Source organism: Lonchura striata, chromosome 17 (assembly GCF_050655825.1).
Source record: "Lonchura striata isolate lonStrDom1 chromosome 17, ASM5065582v1, whole genome shotgun sequence".
NCBI lineage: Eukaryota > Metazoa > Chordata > Aves > Passeriformes > Estrildidae > Lonchura > Lonchura striata.
In genome coordinates this window covers 1215334-1240032 of record NC_140719.1, presented here as the reverse complement: position 1 = coordinate 1240032, position 24699 = coordinate 1215334, and the positions used below count along the sequence as shown (strand labels likewise).

The window sequence follows — 24699 nt, the reverse complement described above, 5'->3', positions numbered from 1 at the left end:
GAGGATGCTGTGGGGTCCTCTCTGGTGGGTGTCCCCATCTCTTTGGGGTTACTGGGCTCTCCCCGCTGAGTCTCTGACCCTTCCTCAGGCCACTGCCCTCTGCCCACACAGGGCTGGGGGGACACCGAGAGGCTCAGGGGTGCCACTGGGTGGACTCCAGCCCCCATTTCCCAGGAGATGGGGTTGGGCTGCTGGGAAGGGGACCAGTGTCTGCTTGTCCCTAAGGGTGAACGATTGCAGCTGTCTCGGGGTTATGGTGTGACCAGGGAGACCCGTGTGCGGCCGAGATGGGCTGCACGGGGGGTGGGCAATCAGGGGAGGGTTATATGGGGTTTGCAGCACGGGATTACGGGGTGTCGGGTAGGACCGTGAGGGTCACAGCAGAGTTAGGGGGTTTCGAGGGTCACGGGAAAACGGGACTGGCATAGGAGCAGACGACACGGGTTATGGCGGTCCCAGGGGGCACAGGGTCCCAGGAAGGGATTAGAGGTGTTTTGGGGGGAGTCCCAGGGATGCTGCCGCGGCCTCGTGAGGCATTACGACGGTCATGGATGGGGGGCTGTGAAGCTGCCAAGAGGGGATTGCGGGAGTCTTGGGGGGGCTGTGGCGGTCCCGGGGGCACGGCCGGGGTTGTGTTGGTCACGCTGCGGGGGTCTCGGGCGCGTCGGGCTGCACTCGACCCTCAGTCACGGCGGGAAGCTCCCGGGGTCGTGGCAGCGATGGCGCTCCGCGCCCTTCTGTCCCCCGCCGGCCGCCGTACCCGCGCCGCGTGCGCCCCGGCCCCCCGCGGTGAGGCGGAAGAGCCAAGATGGCGGCGGCGGGAGCCCCGCGCCGCCTCCGCTGCCCCCGCCCGGCTCCCGGCCCCGCTCCCCGGCTGGGCTGAGCGCCCGGCCCCACCGCCCCGTGCCGGACCTCGGCAGCGGCCCCACCGTCCCGCGCCGGGACATGCCCCGATAGTGCCTCCCCTCCCCCGGCGCAGCTTCCTCCTGCCGGGCCCGGCCCGCACACCTCCGCCCCGCATGGCCGGGCTGGCCCCGCCGCAGTTCTGAGCCGCCCCGTGCCTCCGCCGCGGCCGCCCGGCTCCCGAGCCCGCGCTCGGCCCGTTCCCCGGGGTGCAGGTGTGAGACCACGAAGATGTTCTCGGCCCTGAAGAAGCTGGTGGGCTCGGACCAGGCTGCGGTCCGCGACAAAAACATCCCTGCGGGGCTGCAGTCCATGAACCAGGCGCTGCAGAGGAGGTTCGCCAAGGGAGTCCAGTATAACAGTGAGTCGGAGCGCTGGGCCGGGTGGCCGGGCCAGCCCGAAGGGAGGTGGGCGGCCCTGTCTGTGCCCCCTGGGTGCCTAGGACCGCAGAGGGGCTGGGAGTGCGTGTGCTTTCTGTGTGCAGGTTGGTGCTTTTATCCGTATTCGCTCAAAGCCAGGTTTGGAATTAAATGTGGGAGGTCATTGGAGGAGTGCGGAATGGGAAACTTTCGTCTTTCGGCGCAGGACTCGGGACCCGCGGTGCAGCAGCGTCCCTGAGCGCTGCCTGCCGGCTGTGGCACAGGAGGGAGTGCCTGGTACATCAGGTTGTGTCAGTTCGAGCATCAAGAGGGTAACTCCCCTGAGTACGTGGGTGATCTTCCCTGCAGCACAGGATAATGATGCTTATAATTAAGCTGTAGTGGTTGTACGATAAGTGTCTATTAAAAAGCTCAGCCCTGCCAGGCTTCAGTAAAAGGTGGACAGCAAATACATACTTCTGTGTGCCCTTAGTACATCATTTCATCTTGGCTATCTTTTCTGCAACGATACATTTGCTCTTTTATCGAGGAACGCTTTCAGAATTCTTTTTCTCTCAGTGTTGAGGTTTAGGACTGCATTTTTCCCTTGGAGCTCAGTAAAGGTGATTTCTAGTATCGGGTTTCAGGAGGGCACTGCAAGTATGTGAAATACATCCCAAAGTAACAATTGTGAGATAGGGACAGCAGTTATGTCATTCCTGCTGAAAATAGAGCTGGTTCCAGAGAGTGCTGCAAGTACCAGCTCGTCTGTGTGGAGGCAGATTGCAGAAGGCTGAGAGATTGGCAGGTGGGAAAAAGACTGATTTGTGAATGTGGCACTGGTTAATTTCTGTGAAGGCACACATATTGGAGGAATAGAGCTTCTGTTGGGTCTTGGTCTGAAACAGAATGCAATAAAGAAGTTACACTTAGGATTTTGGGGTGTTTTTTTTCTTTGTTTAATATTATGTCTGTTGGCTTTGGGACTGAGGTTTTGAAGTGCTCTGCTTTACTAGAGAAAGCATTTGGTGCCTTTATCCCTAGCACATCTCAGATATGCCAGTGCTGTTTAATTTATAAAATTAATGTTTTAGCAAGCAATCCTGCATGAGACAAATAGAAGTGTGATTGTTGAGACTGGGTTTACAGTGAAAGATGGGGGTGAGGATGAAGGTGCTGCCTTGGAACACAGCACTGCATCCTTAAACATGTACTGGAGATCTGCTGGTCTCGACTGTTGGTTTGTGCAGAGGCTTCATGTGGCCACAGCCCAGAAGACCAAGAAGAAGTGTGCTGCATGGGCAGCCGAGTGCCAGAGATCAGGTAGCTAATACCAGCTTGTGAATTATGTAAGAGTCAGGAGCTGGCTTCTCAGACAGGGGAGATTTGTGCTGCGGATGGAAAGGATCAGCTGCATCCTGCTGGCACAGGATGGGACCAGCTCTGCTCCATGGTGACTGCATCATGCTAGACCTGTGCATGGGCACCTGCCTGCTGTTTGTGCAAGGCCAAAAATGCTAACTGTAGCTTTGCTGCTTTTTGTCTTATTAGTGAAAGCCTCAGGAAAGATTTTTGGTTTGTGCTCTGTCTTGCCAGGACTTGCATTCCAGTTGCTGCTTTGTAGCTGAAAACCCAGCTTTCTGTCACTGCCTTAAGGCAAGCTTTCCAATCTCCATAGTAACTCTTCCCAGTGTCAGTGTTATATAATATTTATAGGAGATACAGGCTGGCTTATGAAAGTAAGGGTACCCCCCCATAGCCATAGCACTGGGGAGATGGGGAGCATTCCTATGTGAAGGAATGGCATTACAAGGGCCATTGCTCAGGAAGGGCAGAACTGCAAATCCTGTGCATTGCCACTTCTCCTTTCTTGGCAAATTCCTGACATTCAGCGGAGGAGCGCAGGATGTGATTTGGAGCCACCGTTAGCACACAAAGATCTTTACAACTCCTGTTTCCCTGAAACTGCCTAAACCTAAACCAAGGGGCGCTGTGATTTGTTTTACAGAAGTGGTTTTTTGCTGCATTAGACCACTACAGATCCTGAATGAAGCCTGTTTCCTTCCCAGAAATATACTTAGTATACTGAGAATATGTTGGGTTGTTCACTGATAGAGCAGGCTGGGACACAGGCCTTGTACCTGGCTCTGGGTGCCTCCCAGGGCTCAGAGCAGCCCCCGCTGCGCCAGCCCTGCAGTTCTCAGGTAGATTCTGTAACAGATAGCCCCCATGTTTGAGGTCGTGCTGAAGGCTGTGAGGTGTTTTAATGGCACTGATAGTTACAGAGCCTGGGTAGAATAGAGCACTAAGTTGAACCTGAATGATTTGTTTTGATGGTACCTCTCCTACACGGTCAACTTTTCAAAAGGAAGAGCATTGTGAGGTGGGAAGGTTTAGATTTCTAATGAAATTATGAGAACAGATACCAATATCAGCCTTTGGCAGCAATCATGTCCTTTGCTTGGACATTCTATTGTAAAACAAAAGCATTTCCATACTGCATTCCAGCACGCACACACTCTGTTCCATCTACATGGAGCTGCTGTGGTTCGCATCCAGTTAACACCAGAGTTCCCTGAGCACTCAGAAAGCACAGAGCTGAAAATGACGTGGGTCTGTGCCATGTATGTCATGGCTGAAATCTTAACAAGGGATCATGATTCCAGGGCTTGGGAACTAGTCTTTGTGAAAACTTCCTCTTGTTTTCTTGCTTGGGATACCCTGGATCAGGTGTGCTGCATTACTGTTCTAAGGGCTCTGCTGGCCCTGTGAGGGAGCATGGCAAGAGCAAGTAAGAGGAAGTGGCTCTCATCCCTTTGGCAGCGCCGCTTGTTTCAACAAATTACATGAGCAGTTGCAGAACTTAATTTTGAGCACCACTGTGCTCAAACACAACCATTTATGTAATGTAGTGATGGGCAAACAATAGTCCTGGGATTTGCTGATCAGAGACCGTAACAAAATACATGGGAGGTGCCAAATGTTCATCCATTCTATTCCCCAGACATGGAACCTTTGCTTTGAGTTTTACACACTGCGTCCAGAGTGTCATTTGACAAACCCCACTGCTGTGTGTGCCTGGAGCACAGGCTGAACAGTCACCAGTGCTGGAATACCAAAGGCAGTAGCTCCAAGAATTCCCTCCCACTCCTCTCCTTATTATTTTTTTCTGCCTAACATATTCCTTAAAAGACAAAACTTAATTAATACCATGTACCTCTTTAGTAAGCCTTATAGTCCTTACTTTTTTTTGTGTTGCTTTGGAGCTGTAGTTCCCAGACTCACTGTTAAGTATTTTCACTCAGCATGACTCCCAAAAGGAAGGCTGCTCCTCTTCCTGCCCCTTCCCACCTTCTCTTGTTTTCTCCTGTGGCTGACACAGGTGTTTTTGCAGCACGTGCCAGCCCTGCTTTGCCTGGTGCTGGCCTGCTGCTTCCTATGGGAAGTGTGCTTGGGTGGGTTCTGCAGAGCAGATAATGCTGCTTTTGGCAGCAGAACAAGCTCGGAGCATTTCAATTGAAATCCCAAATACCGTGATGAGGGTAAGGTTATGACCCTCTCCATAGGGTTATTAGTTTCAGGATCTTTGCTGCAGAGTCCTGGAGGAATGTGGGCAAACCTGGGAATTCCTGATTTCTAGTCATGAGCTGGTCTCAGACCTGTTCTCTGGGCCTGTATCGTCAATGCTCTGCTTCCGTTTCCCCATCTGGAGAATGGAAATCCCTCTGGTTTTCCTGATGCAATGACAATGTGAATAAAGTGATTTGTTTAGCTTTTTCCTTGCCTCTTGATCTACTCCCCATCACTACACTTCTCCCCACAGATAATTCTTCTGTCTTTGCTATAAACCTCTGGCTGTTTGCAGTAAGTACTGATTTAACTTTAAATGAAAATAAGGCAACAGTTTTGCTTGATATAATTAACCTCGCCTGTAATTCTTGTTCCTTTTTCCACATTCAGCTACAGTCCGGGCCTATGATGCATCAGCTTGACTGTGCTTGGAAGCTCACTCAGGCCTTCCTGCCTTGCACGTGCCTGTCACTGAACACAAATGCCCCAGCCAAAGTCCCAAATACAGACTTCACTTTGCTAAAAGCGGTTTGTGTCACCTGCCTTCTTCCTGTTCCATTTTTAAAGACTTTTTCTTTCTTCAGGAGAAGAGTCAGTGAGAACTTGTGCACTATGTAAGAGAAGAGAGATTCTAGTGGAGAGTTCTGGAGCCAGAAGGGGCCGTTGGACCTGCTCAGACTGAGCATGTGGTGCCATAAGCACCTTGCACTGACCGAAACATGAGCTGATTAGGGCTGGGAGACATTCCCTTGCACTCCAGCTGTGCCTTCCATGTGCTGCTCACGCTGCTCATTCAGCTGGGAACTGGAGCTAGAGAAGAAAACTGAAAAATGATCGTTTTGAGGTTATTTTTCAGCCAGTTCAGTTTCTTGATCCAGCTTCATGTTTAAGTGCATAAAAAGTGGTGTTGGCGTGAAGTAAAACTGTCCCTTCTGGGGTGAGCTCACAACCACATCATCTGGTAGTGATCCTGAAAGTGCACCTTAAAGCAGCCTGTTTAGGGAAGGGTCTATTTGTCCCTTAAAACTCACTGTTTTAGTATCTCATGCTGCATTCTGGGGCAGGGGGGGATATGAATTTGAACATTTTAGGGCAGGCAGTGAGAGCACTTGGAAAGGTTTGGGTTTGAAAGGGGACAAATGGAATCTCATTCTGACTATGCCGTGGACTGGCTTGATTGTTTTACCATGTCTAAGTAGGCAACAACCATGCACAAGGTGACCGGAAATGCAGGAACTGGTTTGTTGTGTCTGCACTGATGCTCTGGGACCTTTAAGTGAAGTCAGCCTATAAATACCATGTTAATTTTTGCCTTTATTACCCTGGTGCGGGAAGTCATTTTGAAAAATAATAAACAGCTCTGAAAAAGAATAAACGTCTGTGTACTACAAAAAAGGCACAGTGGAACTGCAGCAATAGACAGAATTCCTCCACAGACTTTGTGTGCTTTATCTTCAAGTTGACCTCTTCAGCTCTTCTCTGAAATGACTGCAGCAGCTCCTGAACTGCAGCCGAAGGCAGCCTTCTGTTTCAGATCTCCTTGCCCAAATAATGATGCATTACCTAATGCTAATCACCTGACTGCCATTAGATGTCTCTGAGGTGGCCCATTTTCCAGGGGATCATAGCTCCAAATCAAAACACAATAATAAAAATTCAGTTTGGTCACCTTATGTTTTCCAGTAGCTGTGTGGTTGCCAGTAAAAACAAAGATGGCATTAAAAAAAAGAATTTCCACAATGTAACAAAAAATTTAGAAAATACAAGGTAGTGTTTTCAGAAAGAGCAAGATAATGTTTGAATTGACTCTAGAAAGTTCATGATATTAATTGCTACAATTTTTGTTATTTTGGACACTTGCTTTCCCTGGAAGAGTTGGACAGAGTTTCTGTCTAAACTGAAGCAACCAACACAGGGGCCTGGTGACAGGAGGTTGTAGCCAGGCGAACATCAGCCTCCTCTAACAAGTAACAGGATGGGAAACAACCTCAAGTTGTGCATGGGGAGGTTTAGATTGGCTGTTAGGGAAAATTTCTTTGCAGAAAGGGTTGTCCAGCCCTGGCAGAGGCTGCTCGAGGCAGTGGTCGAGTCCCCATCCCTGGAGGGATTTAAAAACCACATGGATGTGGCACCTGGGGACATGGTTTACTGATCGCCTTCGTAGTGCTGAGGGAATGTTGGAATAATTGATCTTAAAGGTCCTTTCCAACCTAAATCATTCTGTTGTTATATTCTCTCGAGGCATGAGAAGTGTTTAAGGAGAAAGGGAAATTATAGAGGAGATAATGGAAGGAAGAGCCTGTCATAAAAGGCCAGCAACAGAACAGGGTGTGACAAAGTAGGAGTAAGGGCCAGGGAGAGGTAGAGAAGGCAGGAGGATGGGAGGTTGTTGCAGATGGGTGATTTAGATCGCTTAACAAATGAACAGCAGCTGTACAAGCAAAAGGTGTCTAGATATTATATTGTCCAAGTGCAACTTGACAGAGGCTGATGGCAATATTCACTCTGTTACTGACCGCATGTATGAAACACCCTGGGGAAAATGGACTTAGAATTGAGGTGGAATGAGTGACACAGAGACCCTCCTGTTGAGTTATGAGGCTCAGAGGGGATCCCCTTTCTAAACTCCTGATGGAGCCTAGGTGCTTCTGGGTCCGATCTTAGTCTCAGACTTGGACTTGGACAGTTTATGTCTAATGGACTTATTTATACAGAGTTTATAATAATTAATACTGCATATCAATTTCATTAGTATTAATTCTGCATACCATCATTTACTTACTGAAGATGTATTGGGCAAGGAGGGATCTCTTATTCCCAGGTAAGGGACCTCAGACCTAGAGAGGTGTTCCAGTTGAAGGGGAGACTCACAAGCAGACAGTCCAGCCACAGTTCAGAAAGAGCTTGGATTAGACTCCCAGTCTGTCAGGGCTAAAAGGTCTTTGCCTCAAGGAGAAGCTTAAGAGGTGTCCCAGCTTCAGGGGAGGTCCCCACCTTGCAGCCACACCACCAGGCACAGAGAGCTCAGGGAAGGCTCTTAGGCTCATGCTGACTGTCATGTTGACGGGATAATGTGGAGGCTCATAGTCTGATTGCATTCAATGGGAAGGGTGTGCAGGAGACTCCTTGTGCCCACATCTTTCTTTGTTCCTTGATAAATGAGTTTTGGAAAAATCACCTGGTATTCTTGTGTTAATCCGTGGTTGGTGTGGTGTTGCAAGCTCACGTACCTTAATTCTGGCTGTGTCACTACTTCTCTCTGCCCTTCCTAGAGGAATTCTTGGTCCAGCCATGGCTCAGCCCTTTGCTTCCTTTAAAGCCTGAACCAAACTGCTGCTGGTTTGCTTAAGGGGTCAAGTCTGTCTGTCAAACAGCAGAGGCTCAGCTGGCTGGAGTCGTGCAGATTCTGAAGATTCAAACTTGCTGTTGGCTTGTTCTACTGAGCTGGTGTGAGTTACTGAATAAGCACTGATTTAAATAACTGAGGCTTGTTTTTTCTAATGAACCCCATCATGCCTGTGTAGTATGGGAGGACTAATTACATCTGAAAAATGCCTGCAAAAAGTTAGCATGCTTTTCACAGCATTCTTCAAGTTGTGTTTAATCACTTTATTTGTCTGCTTGCTCTTTTCTCCAGTGAAAATTGTCATCCGGGGGGACAGAAACACTGGGAAAACCACCCTCTGGCACCGACTGCAGGGAAAGAAATTTATTGAGGAATATATTCCAACTCAGGAGATCCAAGTCACCAGCATCCACTGGAATTACAAAAGTAAGATGGAAGAGTGTGGAGGGAGTGACAGTCATGGGACAGTGCCTTTGGGGGGGAAATTCCACCGCAGCCTCATTTGCTTTTTTCTTCTCTGTCTGCTTGGGAAACAAAATGGTCTCTCTTCATGCTTTTTAATTTATTATTCATAGTTTCTTAGTCATGTTTTTAATTTTGTCAGATGCTCTATGTTATAAGTGCTAAAGAATATGTCTGTGGAAGCCACAATTCAAGGGAAGTGTTTAATAGGTGGTCTGAAGTATTTGGAAAAATTTGTAATATACTTGACATGTTAATGAGGAGGGGTTGTTGTATAAATCTGTATCTGAGGCCCACTGTGCTTTGGGTGTTACTGTGTTGCCTAAAAGTGGATACGTGGTGCAAACTGGATTTTACTGACTAAAATATAAAGATTCTGGTGACTGGGGAGGATTTCAAAAATTATTGTAGTACTGTTAGCTCTAGACTGGCTTACTGAAGCACAGAAGTGCCAGTGCCTTTTTTAAGTTGTTGCTATAGTCTGAGTGATCAGGTGTGGTTTTAATTTTTATTTTACTGGTTGCAAGCAGCTGTGAAAGCCCTGCATCTCAGCTGGAAAAGACATGCAGGCACTGAAGTTGCATAAGGTTGTGATTCAGCAGTGCACCTGAAAGTCCAGCTTTCAGGTTGCCAATCAAGAATGCCACAACTTTGTGGGATGAGCTCCTGATTCATTATGAAAGTGCTCTGTAAGACTGAGGATGCTGTACAAAAAAAGTCAGCAGTTGTTTGTCATTATCAGACATTGTTCATCTGTCTCAGTCTGATCTTCTGTTGAATCAGGTACTATCCAACTCCTCCCAGCTGGGAGAACACCTTGTGCAGTGGGGTGAGCATCAGATTGAGTCCTGTGTCTAATTCATCACCAAATTTGAATGGCCAGGTGATACCATGATGCCCAAGTCTTGTGATAATGCTCATAAAGCCACAGGATGTGTTCAACCAGCAGATCTGCTGTGGTCACACAGAGGTGTTTCCCATCTGCAGCCAAACCTCTGGAATGGTGTATGTTAGCTGTAGCATCCTTCCCCTCACTCTTCCTTCCTCTCAGGATGTCAGCACATCAGTTACTGAGGAATGAACACAGAGTTTACAAGTTGAATGGTGGAAACTATCTCCAAAATCGAATTTGAATGCTTCAGCCTAAACAGACTTAGATCAGAGTAAGAAAAAACAATCCTCTCTCCTAGATACCCAAGTGTAAAGAATCACTGAGTGTTAATTGTGCCTTTCTGCAGTGTCATGTGTTAAAGCATCAGAGTAGGGTTTATTCTCTGATAGGTGCAGGTAACACAAACACCTGTGTTGGATACAGCCTGGGAATCTGGCATTTATTTTAGGAGGCTTATTCATATCTAACTGTATCCATGAACAGGTACAAAATGTGTACATGCAAAAGGGTGTTTGGAGGAAGATCCAGTCATCTCACCTGTATCTGCATTTCTTTCCCTGAGCCAAGGCTCAGACAATGCTTTTTCAATACTGATGCAATCCTAGGGTAGAAAACACCTACACCTGAGGCTGGCTTTGCTGAATGCTGAGACCCACAGGTGTATAGGTTATTTCTAGGGCCCACTTCTAACCTCGGTGTGCTGCATTTCTGTAGAGCTCCCCAGCCAGAGCTGCCAGCAGTGTGTACAGGTGCCGATTGACTTTTCTCAAGGCGAAGTGTTGCTGACCTTGTAAAACTACTTGCAAAGCTGTACCTGAAGCTGTGCCTTTTATTTGTGTTTCTTTTACATTGTAAAACACTGTACTATTGTCTTAGTAATAATTTCCACTAATTTAGGATGTTTTCCATTGACTTTCTTAAATACATTTCAAAAGGTAATGTTGTTGAAGTCTGTTTCCTGCTGTGAGAAGTTTCCATCCAAGACTGGTGATGTAGGCTCTCAGAGTACTTTGTCCAGGTCTAAATTCTGCCCTTTTGGCCATGTTAATCTGTAGAGGAAAAATAAAGTTTGTTTTTCCTATGGTCATGCTCTCAGGCTACCTTGAATAAACATTATGAGGTAGTTGGTAGTTGGCAAATATTTACAGATGTTAATTAAATCGCTATTTTAATCATCAAATATTGAAGGATTCTTACATTGCCTAGTCTTAGAAGAATTCCATTTTAGATGCAAAATGTAGCACATTCAGAAATTTTATACTGGAGGAATTAATAAAGGTAGCAGAATCTGAGTTACTTCTTATTCAGAATTAATAAAGTTGCTTTTCTGTGCCAATTGTAATTGGTACTTGTAATTTTTGTGTCCAAGTAAGGAATTACCATTCCTGACCCTAATGAACACTTTTTTGGATTATACTGATCACCAAGTTTTTCTCTGTTTGGCAGCCTGAGAAAGGGAGTCTGAAATAAAAATTGACAAATAGTTGTGCTCAGGTCCTTCAAAGACATGAAGGATGGGTATGAGGGGTGGCAGAGTTGCTTTGCACTATAGGATCTGTAATCCAGAGCACAGAAGTGAATCCTGTCATTGAATGAGAGTAAGATATATCTGAGGGCCTGTGAGTTCCTGGTGATGAAGCCACCTACAATGTGATAATTCTTAGTTTTAAATTAGCATTCTTGCAATTGGAGCCTTTTCGCGGCTCTCCATCATTTTGTTGAAAAGCAGTGCTCAGTGTGCCACTGGCCATGGAGTGTCTAGTGAAATAGCAGCTCAGGACAGATCTTTGGAGTGCCTTGATCTGTGGTTTGTGCTAATCCAAGTCAGGGAGTTGAAAGGATAAATCAGCATTCTTTTTGTTGTCACAGAGCTCCTTCGGGTGAAATGCTGCTGGGTATGAGTCACACACCAAAGCCAAGGAAGCAGCACTAAAGCAATTATCCTCTTGCATGATCAGGATAATCAGGAGTGACACTGGTGATGAAAGGGAAGAACTTCCTGGTTGTGAGCTAGCAAGAAAAATGTGGAAATATGTGTTTCTTGGGTCTCATGCAGTTGTTTTCTTTGAGAAATTCTGCCCTTCCCCTCAGTCAGAAGGGTGTAAAGCAGGTCTGTGGTGTCAGGGGGTTCAGCTCCCCAGCTGCCAGGACTGCTGCTGCTCAGCAGGGTGTCAGTTCTCTGGGAATCACTCAGCAGGCCAGCACATCCTAATGGAGGGCGTGTTTGGCTCCTGGGAAGGAGGTGGAGAGTTCAGGAGCAAAGTGCCAGTGCTAGGCCCTAGGTCACCCTAAGGGCTCCCTTTTCTGAACTGTTAGTCCTGATGTAATGCTTCACATGGCACTTCTGGAAAGAACAAACAACCTCCTGGGCTCCTCCTGAGCCCATGCAAAACTTGGGGAAGGCAAATGTCTCTTACCCTTTTGCAGCAAGCCTTGATTGTGGAAAGGCACTGCAGTTGCCTTGCCAATAGCAGGGCAGGTATTAGGTGCAGACCTCCAGTAGTTGATCTGTGTCCCAGTGCCTGCAGGGGCACAGGGAGAGCTCCTGCAGTGCCAGTGCCTGGGGGGAGGAGCTGGCTCACCTGGGTGCCAGGTAAGTGAATCACAGGTTGGACTTTAGCTACCTGGTTTGATTATCTGTAGAAAATATTCAGGGACTGACTTAATTAGTGGGGTGTAGAGGTTTGAGGAGAAGTTTTTGTGCTGTGGGTGCTGTACTGCCCCATGCTTTCAGTCCTGGAAGGCACTGCCTGGGCTGACCCGGTGGAGTTTCCTGTTCATCCAATGCCTCCTGCCCAGCTGGCACATAGGAAGTTAAGCAGGAATTACTATGAGGAAAATAGAGGCTGATTTTGCTTCCGTCATAAATGTAAAAAAGGGTCTTTCTCTTGATGCAAAGGATCAAAATTTTCCTTTATTCATGACCTGTCTGTACAATATTTTGAAACATTTCATTAAGCCAAGAGTGAGTTCTGTATAGAAAATGCTTCCTGATTTGATAATGACACTTAGATAAGATCTCATGTCATCCTATGATGTTATTTTCTTCTCTGAGGCATTGTCCTCCTATTCCAGCTTTATATTCAAAGCTGCTCCAAGTACAAGCTTTTGCTTCAAAGCCTGTAACATTTCCAAAAAGCAGCCATTTCTTGGGACATCTCCTGAAAATCAGACTGCTTATTTGTATTTCATGAAAATGTTGATCCAGAGCTACTCAACCTTCAGACCACCTGAACATGAATTGCTGCCTGTGGGTACCAGCAATCACTGGAGTTAGAATTCTGCATGTCTTGCTTCAGATTTTAGCAACTCAGATAGATGTTGCTGGTTATAATTTATTGATACTGCAGCTCTAGGAAGCAAAATTGCTAGTGAGGCCTTATTTTTCCACAAAATATACTTGGAAATGCGCAGAGAGAATGGGTTTCTGTAGCTGCAGGACTGTGTGCTGGCTGTCATGGAAATGCCGTGATTGGATCTTTCTTACATGTGTGTATTCATTTTGCCAGTTGTATGCCTTGTTTATACCAGACTTTATCCTCAAAACTAGATTTTTATCTTTTCTGAAAGGCTTTTTAAACCTCTGTATGTTACGAAAACAGTCTACGCACAATACTTATAACATGCTTCAAACCTGACATGAGCCAGCAAGGAAATCCAGCCATCACTTATGTGACTAAGAGTGTTTATGTTTAGACAGCATGGTTTTGGTGCGCAGCATGCACCTTCAACAGCTCACTGCCTTCTTGTGGTTGGGTTTTTGTCTTGCATATAATTTGCTTGGCTTTTGACATTCCTATGCTTTAACATTCCTCTGTGTTGGCTGTGAGTTGGGCTGTCTGAGTGATGAGTGTTTTACTGAAACCTTCTAACCCTTTTTGTTCTGTTGTGCTTCCAGCCACTGATGACATTGTGAAAGTTGAAGTCTGGGATGTAGTGGACAAAGGTAAGATTTATAACTTTCTTTCCATTGTTCTTGCTCAGGTTTAATTAAAAACTTACATGGAATTCAGAAATACCTCTTATTTCTGCTTTAAAAAAAATGTGTATTTATTATATCACTTTCTGAAAATAATAAGGAAAGGAGAGGTGATCCCCCTGTGCTAGAACCCGTTATCTGGAATCTGAACTTAAGATCAAGCCCAGGATTCAGGAGCAGTTGTTCCATGTACTTATAACAGATGAAGCACTTGCTGTTCTGTGTATTCCAGTTCTCTGAGCTTCAGAATAAATTTCACCTTCTCCCCTTTATAGTTTCCTTTAATGTTTAGGCAAGTTATGAGTTCTTTGTTCTGGCTATAAAAGTTCTTGTGGAGCTGTTTTTGTGAAGGCATTCTATTGTTAAATTGGTAAAACCATAGCTGCAGTGGGTAATGTGTGCAGGGGGGAAGGATGAAAGCGAAGCCAATTACTTAAATTGACTAGGACAGAAAATGCAATATGTGCATTCCAAAACCTTTTCTAAATGCTTAGCCAAGGAAATTTTATGATAAATACATTTTTCATTGGTTTTCAATTTTTGTCAGAGTATAAACCTTTGTTTTATAAAGAGCAAAACCAAACCCCAAAGCATCTGTGAAGACACAGTCTGGATGCAGTGCAAACGGGATGCAGTGGCATCTGTCCCTGGAGGGGGTTGGGGTCGAGATGTAAATATCCACAGTCCATTCTGTAGCCCCAAATGCAGATATTATTTGGCTTCTAAGAGGCATTTAGTACCAGCCAGGCTCCTGGTTTAGTCTGTGAGTATGGTCAGGAGAGCAGCTGCACAGGTGAGCAGCTCTTGCTCTGTGAGTGATGCTTCTTGTTTAGTGTCTGTCAAATTTGTTGGCCACAGTCATTGAAACTCAAGCTTTGATGGTTTGTCTGGTGCTGCCTTTCCTGCAGCCTTGGCTGGAGTCCGTGCTCTCAGGCATTCCTCAGTGGAGTGGTATCTCAGAGGCACCACCTGTGCAACTTAGACTTGCATTATACCAAAAACTAAAAGTACAATAGGGAGTGGGAAAAGGAGAAATGTAGTTTTTCATGTCTGCTGAACTGTATTCAAAATAGGGAAAAAAGAAAGACAATTAGCAGTAGCACCTCTAGTTCAGATACCTAATGGAGCCTTCAGGATAAACTTGAGTCAGGAACTTTAAATGCAAATCCTGGGCACTTTATCTTTTTAGTGTTTTAAACCCCAGTTTTTCCTGGGTAGACAAAACCTTGCTTAGGCCAGAGTTACTGCTGAAGTCAGTCTGATTAGTTTGGCTTTCAGATTGTGGGATAACAAGTGGAGGGCTGGAATCTGAGCAAAACATCTGTGTTCTCGCTGTCTTGCAGCTTTGGTATGAATAGATAGACATTTAATTTGGGAATCATGTGGTTCCAGCACTTATTTCTGTGAATAGCTTCTCTGAGCAGAGTCATCTTCTCAACTTAGAGACTTTTTTTTTTGGTGAAGGGGACAGGATGTGCTATGCACAGATGTTGATAACAGCTCTTCTGGTCCTGCTTTGATTTCTGACAGCAAGAGCCTATGTTGGAAATCTTAAAGCACTCTCTTCACTTCATATTCTTTTGAAATAAAACTCACTCTATTAAGATCTGTACTGATTGACCACAGATAGGTATTTTTTTGCAATCAGTTGTGCTCAATCCGTGCAGTGTAAAAATTAGATCATCATGATGTTAATGAAATCAAATCCTTTCCTACTGCCATAATATTGTGGATTCCTGATAAGCATAACTTTAGGAAAATGTTCATATTAAGCATTAAGAGCTCACTTATATCTAACTTTCATCCTAATGTTATGACATTTTTGTTTTCCTTCTGTATGCTTAGGACAAAAAATCCTCCTGCGTGATGCTTTGGGTGAGAGCCATACTGGACTGTAGACTTGCAGTAGTAAAGTATCCAGTGCTGCTGTAGCATAGTGCTAACAAGACTTGATCTTCCTTTTCTTTTCCCTTGCCTACCAGATCCTGGCTCGTGTGCATATTTAGATTTGGGCAGAACACTGCATTTATCAGGCTGGATTTGAAACTGTCAAAAAATGCATGTTCTGAACACACATCAACAGGAAGTTTTCCAGGCTGAAATTCTTTTGCCAGCATTTCCCTGTTTCATTTTCAGAGGAAATTAGGAGACCTATGTTTAAATGAGGGGGAAAACTGTGTTGAAAGCCCTGATGTGTGTTATAGTTTAACTGACTTACACGAGCATCCATGAACTGCAGTTTTCAGCTTCAGTTGTGTAAAGCAGCTTTGGGCTCTCGTCTGCTGAGCAGTGCTGCTGTTCTGCAGTCACAGGGGGCTGGGGAAATTGCAGGAGTTGCACCCTGAAAACTTGATGTGCATTTCTGGGCTGAAGTTCACAGTGATTTTCTTGAGTGGTGTTTCTCCTGGTGCTCCCTAGAAGTGTGCTCCCTGTCCTTGCTGGTTCAGCAATGAGGGTTTTTCCTCCAGAATCCACTGGGATGCAGAGGGCAGCTTTGCTGGTTCAGCAATGAGGTTTTTTCCTCCAGAATCCACTGGGATGCAGAGGGCAGCTCTGCTGGCCCTGCCTGGACAGTGACTTAGCTTGGTATTGGTTATTTAGCATACAAATGATAATTTGGAAATGTGGGGAGGTTTGTTGTGAAAGCTTAAAAGCTGTGAGGTTGGTTAATGTGGTGAGGCAGTGGGGAATGGCAGCTGTCAGACTATGCTGTTCCTCTTGGCTCATTCTTGACTATTTGGGATTCTTTTTTTAAATGTACAGACTGCCTGGAGTCCAGACTTCCTTGCTGTCTGCTGCATTCTCCCTGGGCCTGTTCAGGGAGCTGGGATCATGTCTGGAAAGCTGCCATTTGTTAAAATCTTCCCAAGTTGAGCTTGCCTCCAGCCATGGATTGTATTGGATTTTGTGTGACGTGTTTAGTAAATATCTCCTTTGCTGCTCTTGGAACTGACAGAGCACAGGAAAGATCTCTCTTAGCAGAAGTCACAATCCTGACTCATCGTTCTGGCTTTGCAGCAAGTTGTGTAACTGCTGCAGGTCATAAAGCTATAACAGATCCTGAATTCAGAGAAGCTTCTTGAATGCAGGGGATTCAGGAACAGTTGTAAATTCCTGTCTTGTAACTTCTGGCACTTTGGTTTCCACGTATTTTCTGATACATGACTGAAGGCATCAAATAATTTTTTTTTCCGTTGCCCACAAGCTAGACAAACACTTTCCCTTGAAGATTCCTTTCCTCCTTGCACCTTCACCCCTCTGCCTCCCAGACATGTCCTGCAAGAAGAAGGAAAGATCCGAATTCATAGTTCTATTATTTTCAGATGTTCCAGGTTAGATAACACAAGGGATGCATGTTGCAGTGTGTGCAGGGCGGCTGCAGCAGGGGTGCGACTGTTCCCTGCGAGCTCTGCAATCCCAGCTATCCATGGGGACACGCAGCCATGACACGGGGCTTGGGGTGGAACAGGATGGATTTATTCCTGGGCTCCCAGACAGGACTGGGAGGGGGGTGAACAGAAGTTTTTATGCAGCAGCTCATGATTAGGGGTGTAGGAAAGTGAACCAGTGAGGATATGGTAAGAGAGGAGTATAAGGTGGGGCAAATAGCTCATGAGCCTACCAGGGAAAATGGGGGGGGGGGGGGAATAATAAAAGTAACAAATGGGGTGTTGAGGGCAACAAGACAGACACAGAACTACAGAACTCTCTGGAGAAGGGGGTAGGGATAGGGAGGATTGACAACTTGGAAGGGAGGAGCTTAGGGAAGGGCTTGGGAAAACTGGCAACTGGGAAAGGGAAAGGATTAGGGAGGAGAACAGGGGACAAACATGGATTCAAAGCAAAACACACCACAAAGGATGCACATATTCCATATGTGTATTTTAGACTGGTGAAGGGAAGCAGCCCCCTTGTATGGTGGACAGCATTTGTTGGCAAGTTGTACTGAATCCTTCTATTCTGCAGCAAAACTGATAGTACATACTGCTGCAGAGACTCAAGTGAATATCACAGCCCCATTGTCCAGTAGGAGTTGTTCTGTAGACTCCAGGGCACAGTGTATTTAGCGCCAGAGTTGCTTTTATGCCTGTCAATGAGGAGCAGCCATCGTTCTGGAGGGGACCTGAGCCATTGCAGCATGGACACCTGTGTTTTCTAATTGAAGCTCCTCCATTACACATCAGTACAAGCTCAAAATCTGGTCCTCATGCATACAGTGACACAATTCTCACTGTGCCCCTGCCTTTACAGGCTGAGTTACATCTTGTCGCTGCATAGATCTTATCTTTGTCTGGTTCATCCTGCAGTTTGGGTTCCAAAAATAGAGCCTGTGCATGAATCTGTACACACATGCGCTTTTTAGCTCTATGACTCCTTTGAGGTGACCTCCTTTGCAGCACTGATGAGCATGTGAGAATATTATTCATTGCTCTGGATACACACAGAAAATCATGAGCAGAGAGAGGTGTGCTGTATATTCTGTCTCAAAGCATTGACTGTAAATGTGCCCAGGTTAGACAGACACCTTGATTTCTCAGGATGGGAGGAATGATGTATTTGTGGTTTCTCGGGCTTCTCTTTTAATACCTTAATTACTTAGGTCATGCCAAGCATAATTCAGCAATGACTGCAGAAATAGTGATGTTTGGATATTCAGAAAAGCCACGCAAAATGTCACTCACTTGAAATTAATTGAAGTGGGAAAATACATGCATGGCCTAGAAATCCCACACCTTCCCTGCATGGGGAAGAATCAGAGCCCATACTTGGATCCCTCAGGGAAACACATTGCCCAGATGAGGAGGGATGGGAATTAATATTTCTGCTACTTTCAGATGTCAGCAGTAAGCTGACATGAGTGGGGCAAACATTTTGTAGTGATGCACAGAAGCACCCCCAGAATCACCTGCATGCAGCATTAAAGCTTTTCTGAATAACTATATTTTCTTACTATTTATCCTTGAGCTGTGTGCAGGAAAAACATTTCACTTGCAGCATCTGGCAGAACCCTGAATTCCACATGTGATTCAGGAGAGTTAAGAGCTGGTGGAAGCTATTTTGGTCCTCAGTGTTATAAAGTCTTTTACAGAGTCAATGGGAGGGATTTTTGGGGTGCATCTGAGCTGCCAACACCTTCTGTTATCAGCAACACAGGAAATTTCTGTGCCAAGTATGATTTAACTCTTCATTATTTAGACTGGGAAAATACACAACAAAGTTATTTCAGAAGTACAGTTCTTAAATGCTGTCAGTAACATCTGGGAGCTACTTGGTATCTGTCAAACATAACTCCTGATCTTGCAGGGTTATTCTTTGTGCACTGCTTATCATTGATAAAATTGTGGAAACTCAGAACATTCGGTTTAAACAAGAGGCCAGATTTTTTCACGGTGTGTCCACACTGAACCTCTTTGGCAGTAGGTGACAGGAGATTTTGGAATTCCTGGCAATCCTTAGAGACAAGTGTCTACACCAGAAAATCGTGTCAGCTGATGGCAACTCTGATAATCATAGGTACAGATACACCTCTGCTGAGACTCCAGGATATACGATTTGCAAACACAGTTAGTGAGTAATTGATTTGACACAAAGTTTCCAGGGAGGCTGAAGTTTAAAAACACTCAATTTCTGGAGTGCTGAGTTAAATGCCACTGGTACTTTAAAATGTCAGAAAATGCTTCCCTAAGGTGTAAGGAAAGACAGAAGCCTCAGGGGCTGCCCTTTAACTGCCTTAGAGGAAGCAGATGAGCTGGAGAGAAACCACTAGATTCTTGCAGGTGGGACCACGGTTGTGGGACTGCAGAGCAAGTCTCTAGAGTGGTTTTCTAGTGTCTTCTACAAACATTAGGCATGTTTCTTCTTGCAGTTTTCTGGGAGCTTAATGAGAGTTGTACCTGCTACCTGGCTTATTTTTGTGTGCTTTGGTTGGTGCTTCTGGAGGATTTATTTTCTACACCTTCACTAGTGATGGCCAGACCTGACCCTCTGGCTCTGGCCTTTGGAGCACGTGTAGGCTGTTTCTCCATCTCCACAACTCCTTTCCCACAGTTTATTTGATTTCTCTTGGATTTCTTCTTGGATAACTTCTGTCTTTGGATTGCTTTACTGTTCATTTTTGAATAGACTAGCAAGGCATGCCTATCCCACCCCTCCTTATCCCCTAGGTTTACAGTAGAAATAGGATTTGCTTTAAGGTTATGTTCAAACTGCTGTGCACCTGTCCAGACTCATCTTCCAGTTCTTTGCCCAATGTAATCCTTTTTATGTTTTTTACTGTTCTTTTTAAGGAAAATGCAAAAAACGAGGAGATGGTTTGAAACTGGAGAATGACCCTCAGGAGGTGAGTCACCTAGAATTCAGAGGTCTGAGGCCTCTTGTCCACCTTTGGTCCAAGGGGAGCAAGTTCTTTATTTGTTCCTGCTCTAAGGCCTGCTTGGCAGGTGGTTGAGGGACAGTGGGTGATGCCAATGTTCTTCATTCTTTGCTCTGTGCATTTCAGCCCTGCTCCTGCCCTCACTGCAACTTCCCTGCTGTTTTCCATTCTGTCACTGGGAATGACTGTGCCCAGATGTTTGCTCAGCAGCTTTGTACCTGTCTTCCTGTGGGCCAAAGAAGAAATTCCTTTTGTCAGGGCCTTCTTGTTGGGCCTGAACAAAAAGGCCACTCTGGCCACTCCTAGGATCTCAGTTGTTGCACTCTCACTGGCACCCATCTACTCAGGTTCAGATGAGGAGAATTTTCCTCAAAATATTCTCCCATGGGAAAAGCCTTTATGAGAACAGTTACCACAGCTGCTTCTTCCTTTGCAAATGTGGGTGCATTTTCCACTCCTGGGAAAGGAGTGAGAATTGTTCCAGGGGCACCAAATTCCAGTAGGAGCCATGGGGACTGAGCTGGGACCATGGGGACCAAGCTGGGACCAGTACTATGTGGACTTAGCAGCATGCAGAGTCCAAATGATGAAAAGCCAATTGGGTACTAATCCTGTCAGCACTCCATGGGAGAAACTGCCTCATGCGTTTGGACACCAGCAGTATTAAGAGTAGAGTCTGAGTCAGGAAAAAGATGGAATGGGAGCTGTGTCCTTTTTCCTCCGCTCTGTGGTTTGTATGGTGTTCTCTTACCAACACAGGATTTGGGAGCACAGAGGAAAGGATGGGGGTGGGTTTTAGCATGTGGTGTCAGAGACCGTCACGTGCTTCACATCCTGTTCCTATGGAAAATGGAAGCTGAGAATCACCAAGTATCTTATTTCAATGATAGTGGTGTGAAATCCATGGATACTCCTTACAGTGGTTGTCATTTTAGAAAGTTTGCTCAGTCAGTACTGTATCCATTGTGTTCTGTATCAGCCTGAAGTTGAATCCAGTTATTTACTGCTTCTTTGCCTTTATTTCCTTAGGCAGAATCAGAAATGGCTCTGGATGCAGAGTTCTTGGACGTCTATAAGAACTGCAATGGTGTAGTTATGATGTTTGACATCACCAAGCAGTGGTAAGAAACCCTTACTTGGCACCATGTAATTCTCCCTTGTTCAGGCAAAACAAATGACTTCCAGATTTCCAGATTCCTAGTTGCATTTGGAAGCTGATAACCAGCCTAATAAGTTGGAGCAAGCTTGTATCCTTTAAAATAAAAGCTTTATCTTGTGACATGGCTTTTAATACACTCTTCTCCCGGGCTTGTTCGAAACAAGCAGTGTCCCAGTGGGTTGTGTGCTGCAATTGCTGATATGCTGCTGGCTGAGGCATAATAATTAGTGCTATCTCAGGTGCAAAGTGCATGTTGCAAACCCCTGCTCTCCAGAACACAAGGGAAAGGAGGATGCTAGTGAGAAATTCCCAAGAAACTGGTATTGGTAAGGATTATTTAGAGGCCCCGGGCTGCATTAATCTACAGAAGTAATGAGCTGTTGGTTTTGCACATTTGAGGAGAGTGAGAGAGATAAGGAATCCAGAGTGGAAAGAGGAGGGAGTTAGAGCTCCTCCTTTATATTTAGGCTGGTGTCGTTCAGGTTTGGTGTGGGTCAATGAGCCTTTGGACAGCTGAAGGGAGGGAATCCTTTCCTTCTGCTGAACCCACAGTTTTGCAGGACTGAGATTGCTGTAGGAGATACGAGGGCTCTGGTGAAAGTGGATTATGGAGCTTGTGAAGTTGGTTTTGAATAAAGAATCATGCAAACATATTGAGGATTAATGTATTTCTCTGATGAGGCAAAGAAGCCACAGACTTGGAAGGATTTTGGAAAAAAAAATTCCTGTTTTTTTTTTTTTTCTTTGTGATTTGTGCATGAAACTCCTAACAGAAGGATGTTCCCACTCATCTGCTCTCTCTCTCCCCTCTGATGAAGGACATTTAACTATATTCTGAGGGAGCTTCCTAAAGTGCCGACGCACGTTCCAGTGTGTGTGCTTGGGAATTACCGGGACATGGGGGAGCACCGGGTCATCCTGCCCAGCGACGTGCGGGACCTCATTGACAACCTGAACAGGTGAGCGGGCAGGGAGCAGGCCTCAGCTGCTCCCTGCCATCCCGTCAGCAGCCGCGTTACTGCCATGTTTCACACCCATGGCACATGTGCCCTCTGTGCTGCGTGCCTGCCTCGCTCCCAGAGCTCCCCATGGCTCACAAGCAGCATCTGCTGACACCATGGGCCCTTTGATCTGGAGCAGACTGTTTGCCACGCTCCTGGAAACAGGGAGTGGCTGGCAGCATGTGCCTTTCAGAAGTGCTGTTCCCAGCAAGTCATCTTCTTTCTGGATAGCCTTCTCCTGTGAGTGAGTCCTCTCCCCATAGCACAGCTGTTCTTTGCTCCAAGTGATGGTGCTACACGAGAGCCAGCCAGTGCAGCTGCGTCCTTGCTCTGCCTCTGAGCCTCCCCCACGCAGCACTTGCAGGGTACGGCCAAGTCACACGTCCCTCACCAGCCAGACAAGCATTTCCCTTAAGTAGAGATCTAAGGTGCTTTGTTACATGGTATAAAATCGTATTTGTTGGTCACGATTAAGTAGATGGTACCCTTTTATGTAGTTTTATGCTTTAAAGGTATTTTTTCATTTTCCTCATCTCTTACTTGTTCATGCCTGTGTCAGGCACAAAGAAATTGTGTCAGTTTTAAGATTTTATCCATGATGAAATAATCTTTACAAAATAATTTCTCTATATTATTTTTGTCAGTCCGATTGTGTTTTTTAAAACAAAAACCTTCACTGTGAAATGAACCACATGTAAATCCCTAGTTTAGGAAACCAACATCCCAGTGTCCTGACAAAGTATTTCTTAGCCTGGCAGGCACATGACACTGTCACACACCAACAGCCACCTCCTGCCACACTTCAATGTGAATTTTGGCTGTAAACAAAATAATGAGTCCAAGCCAAATGATGCCCTGGGCTAGATTTGAGGTGGGGGCTGGCTTGTGGGGTGGCTCATGGCATGTAACTCAGTCCTGTGCAGGGTCTGCGAGCTGTGCTGGGTACAGTGTTCTCTCTGCTTGGCACAGGCCTCCCGGCTCCTCCTATTTCCGCTATGCTGAGTCTTCCATGAAGAACAGCTTTGGCCTCAAGTACTTGCACAAATTCTTCAACATCCCCTTCTTGCAGCTACAGGTAAGGCAGGGATGTTAGTTATCCTGATGTGCTCTGTGTGTGGGACAGATTGGATTTGCTTCCTTTCTAAGGCAGGAATTTGGTATTTGGGGTTTCAATTGCTGTTAAAGGATCCTGAGTAGATTCTTTTCATTCGAGTTGGTATAACAAAATCATGTGAGAACATTGGTGCCTGTGACTGATTTAAACATGTCTCTGGTTGCAAGAGTTAGCTGTGCTGAGTTCCCAATGCTGACCGCTGGAGAAAGGCTCCATTTTCACTGGCATGAAAACGGCATCCAGTGGTGCAGTTACCAAGTCAAAAATGTAAAATATAATGTATAATATTTTAAACTTTGAATTTCAATTCTGTTCAGTTAAAACTCAGATGTGAAGAGATTCAGCCATTATCTGAATAGTTCAGAAACCTCAGCTGAAAATCTTTCCCCTAATGGTAAAGGGCATTAGATATGAGATCCGTGTGCTTGCATCCTGTTCACATGGATCCAATCTCCTATTTCCTTCATATCTGAGGATTCTTGGGAGGGCTGAGGGAAGGGCAAAGGCTGGGAAGGGTGGAATTCTAGTCTCTGGGCGTTTTGAAGATCACCTTTTGGGGTGATCCTACAGGGGTCCTTTGGAATGAGTAGCTTATGCTTTTTGAGGGCATACATGATGTTGTGTCACTGTTTTCTATTTAATGGGAAAAACCCAGGCAGCTGATATTTATTATCTTTCACCAATAATTGAAGTGTATGTGTGTATTTTTATGTAAATAATCCCCAGTGAAATGCCAGTTCAGAAGGAGCTGAGATATATTAGTGGATGTTACCAAGTCCTCAGGCTGCAGAACAGAAAGAACCAGGGTAAGACAACTGAATGTATAAAACCTCAGTGAAACAAGTCTAACAATTTTTTGAGGGGGAGGTTGTAGAAATCTGATCTGTAAATCCAACCTGCTGCTCAGTGGAGAAGACTGAAATCTGTCAGCATGTTGCTGGTGAAATATTTGGGTTTATGACACTGCATATTTGGAGGCTTTTGGTTGCCTCCACCCAGTTTTTGGTGCTTTACTTGATGACAAACTTCACCTAAGATGAGTTGCATTGGTTTCTCCAGTGCCCCTGGCACTTGTGCCACAGTTTTATGGGCAATGCCTCATGCTGCTCCACAGTAGCTTCCTTGGGTCACTTCACTGCTCCCAGACACTCACTGGGAACCTTGTGTTGGTGTGCACAGGGACCAGGGTTGGCCCTGTTCAACATCCAGTGCAGCATGAGCTGAAATTTGTAGGAAAATTACATGTAGACTTAATTCCTGAAAGTTCTTCTTACCCCTTCAGACATCCTTGCCAGTACCAGGCTCCAGAAATGAGTTTTTCTCCCTGGAGCAGAGCAGGATTAAAGGAGAGGGATGCTGTTTGGTATAAAATGCACATAGGATTTCATCAGCCTGGGACGTTTCTGTGCCTCTCAGCCTGCCCTCCACAGCTTTCCAGGGCAGAGTGGTCCAGCTGTATCCACGGTCCCAGGCTGTCCTTCAGCAAGGTTGGGGTCAGTGTGTGGTTTTCAGTGGCACATTCCTGTGCTCAGTTTGCAGTC

General features: G+C 45.7%; 1 protein-coding gene across 3 annotated transcripts in view; it reads left to right on the top strand.

The window, feature by feature from the left end:
• Positions 1-786: 786 nt before the first annotated feature.
• RABL6 (RAB, member RAS oncogene family like 6) overlaps positions 787-24699 on the top strand; it is a 53519-nt gene continuing 29606 nt past the window's right edge. Inside the window, exons 1-8 of one of the 3 annotated variants that reach the window (XM_085593687.1) lie at positions 1136-1264; positions 5223-5360; positions 8470-8604; positions 13431-13478; positions 19799-19851; positions 20914-21005; positions 21862-22002; positions 23014-23119. In XM_085593687.1, the coding sequence (XP_085449813.1) occupies positions 20926-21005; positions 21862-22002; positions 23014-23119 (327 nt within the window). In that variant the 5' untranslated portion in view covers positions 1136-1264; positions 5223-5360; positions 8470-8604; ... (1 more) ...; positions 19799-19851; positions 20914-20925. Of the gene's footprint in view, positions 1265-5222; positions 5361-5453; positions 8282-8469; positions 8605-13430; positions 13479-19798; positions 19852-20913; positions 21006-21861; positions 22003-23013; positions 23120-24699 lie in introns of those variants that run through there. The other 2 variants (XM_077787872.2, XM_085593686.1) reach the window with 2 other exon arrangements.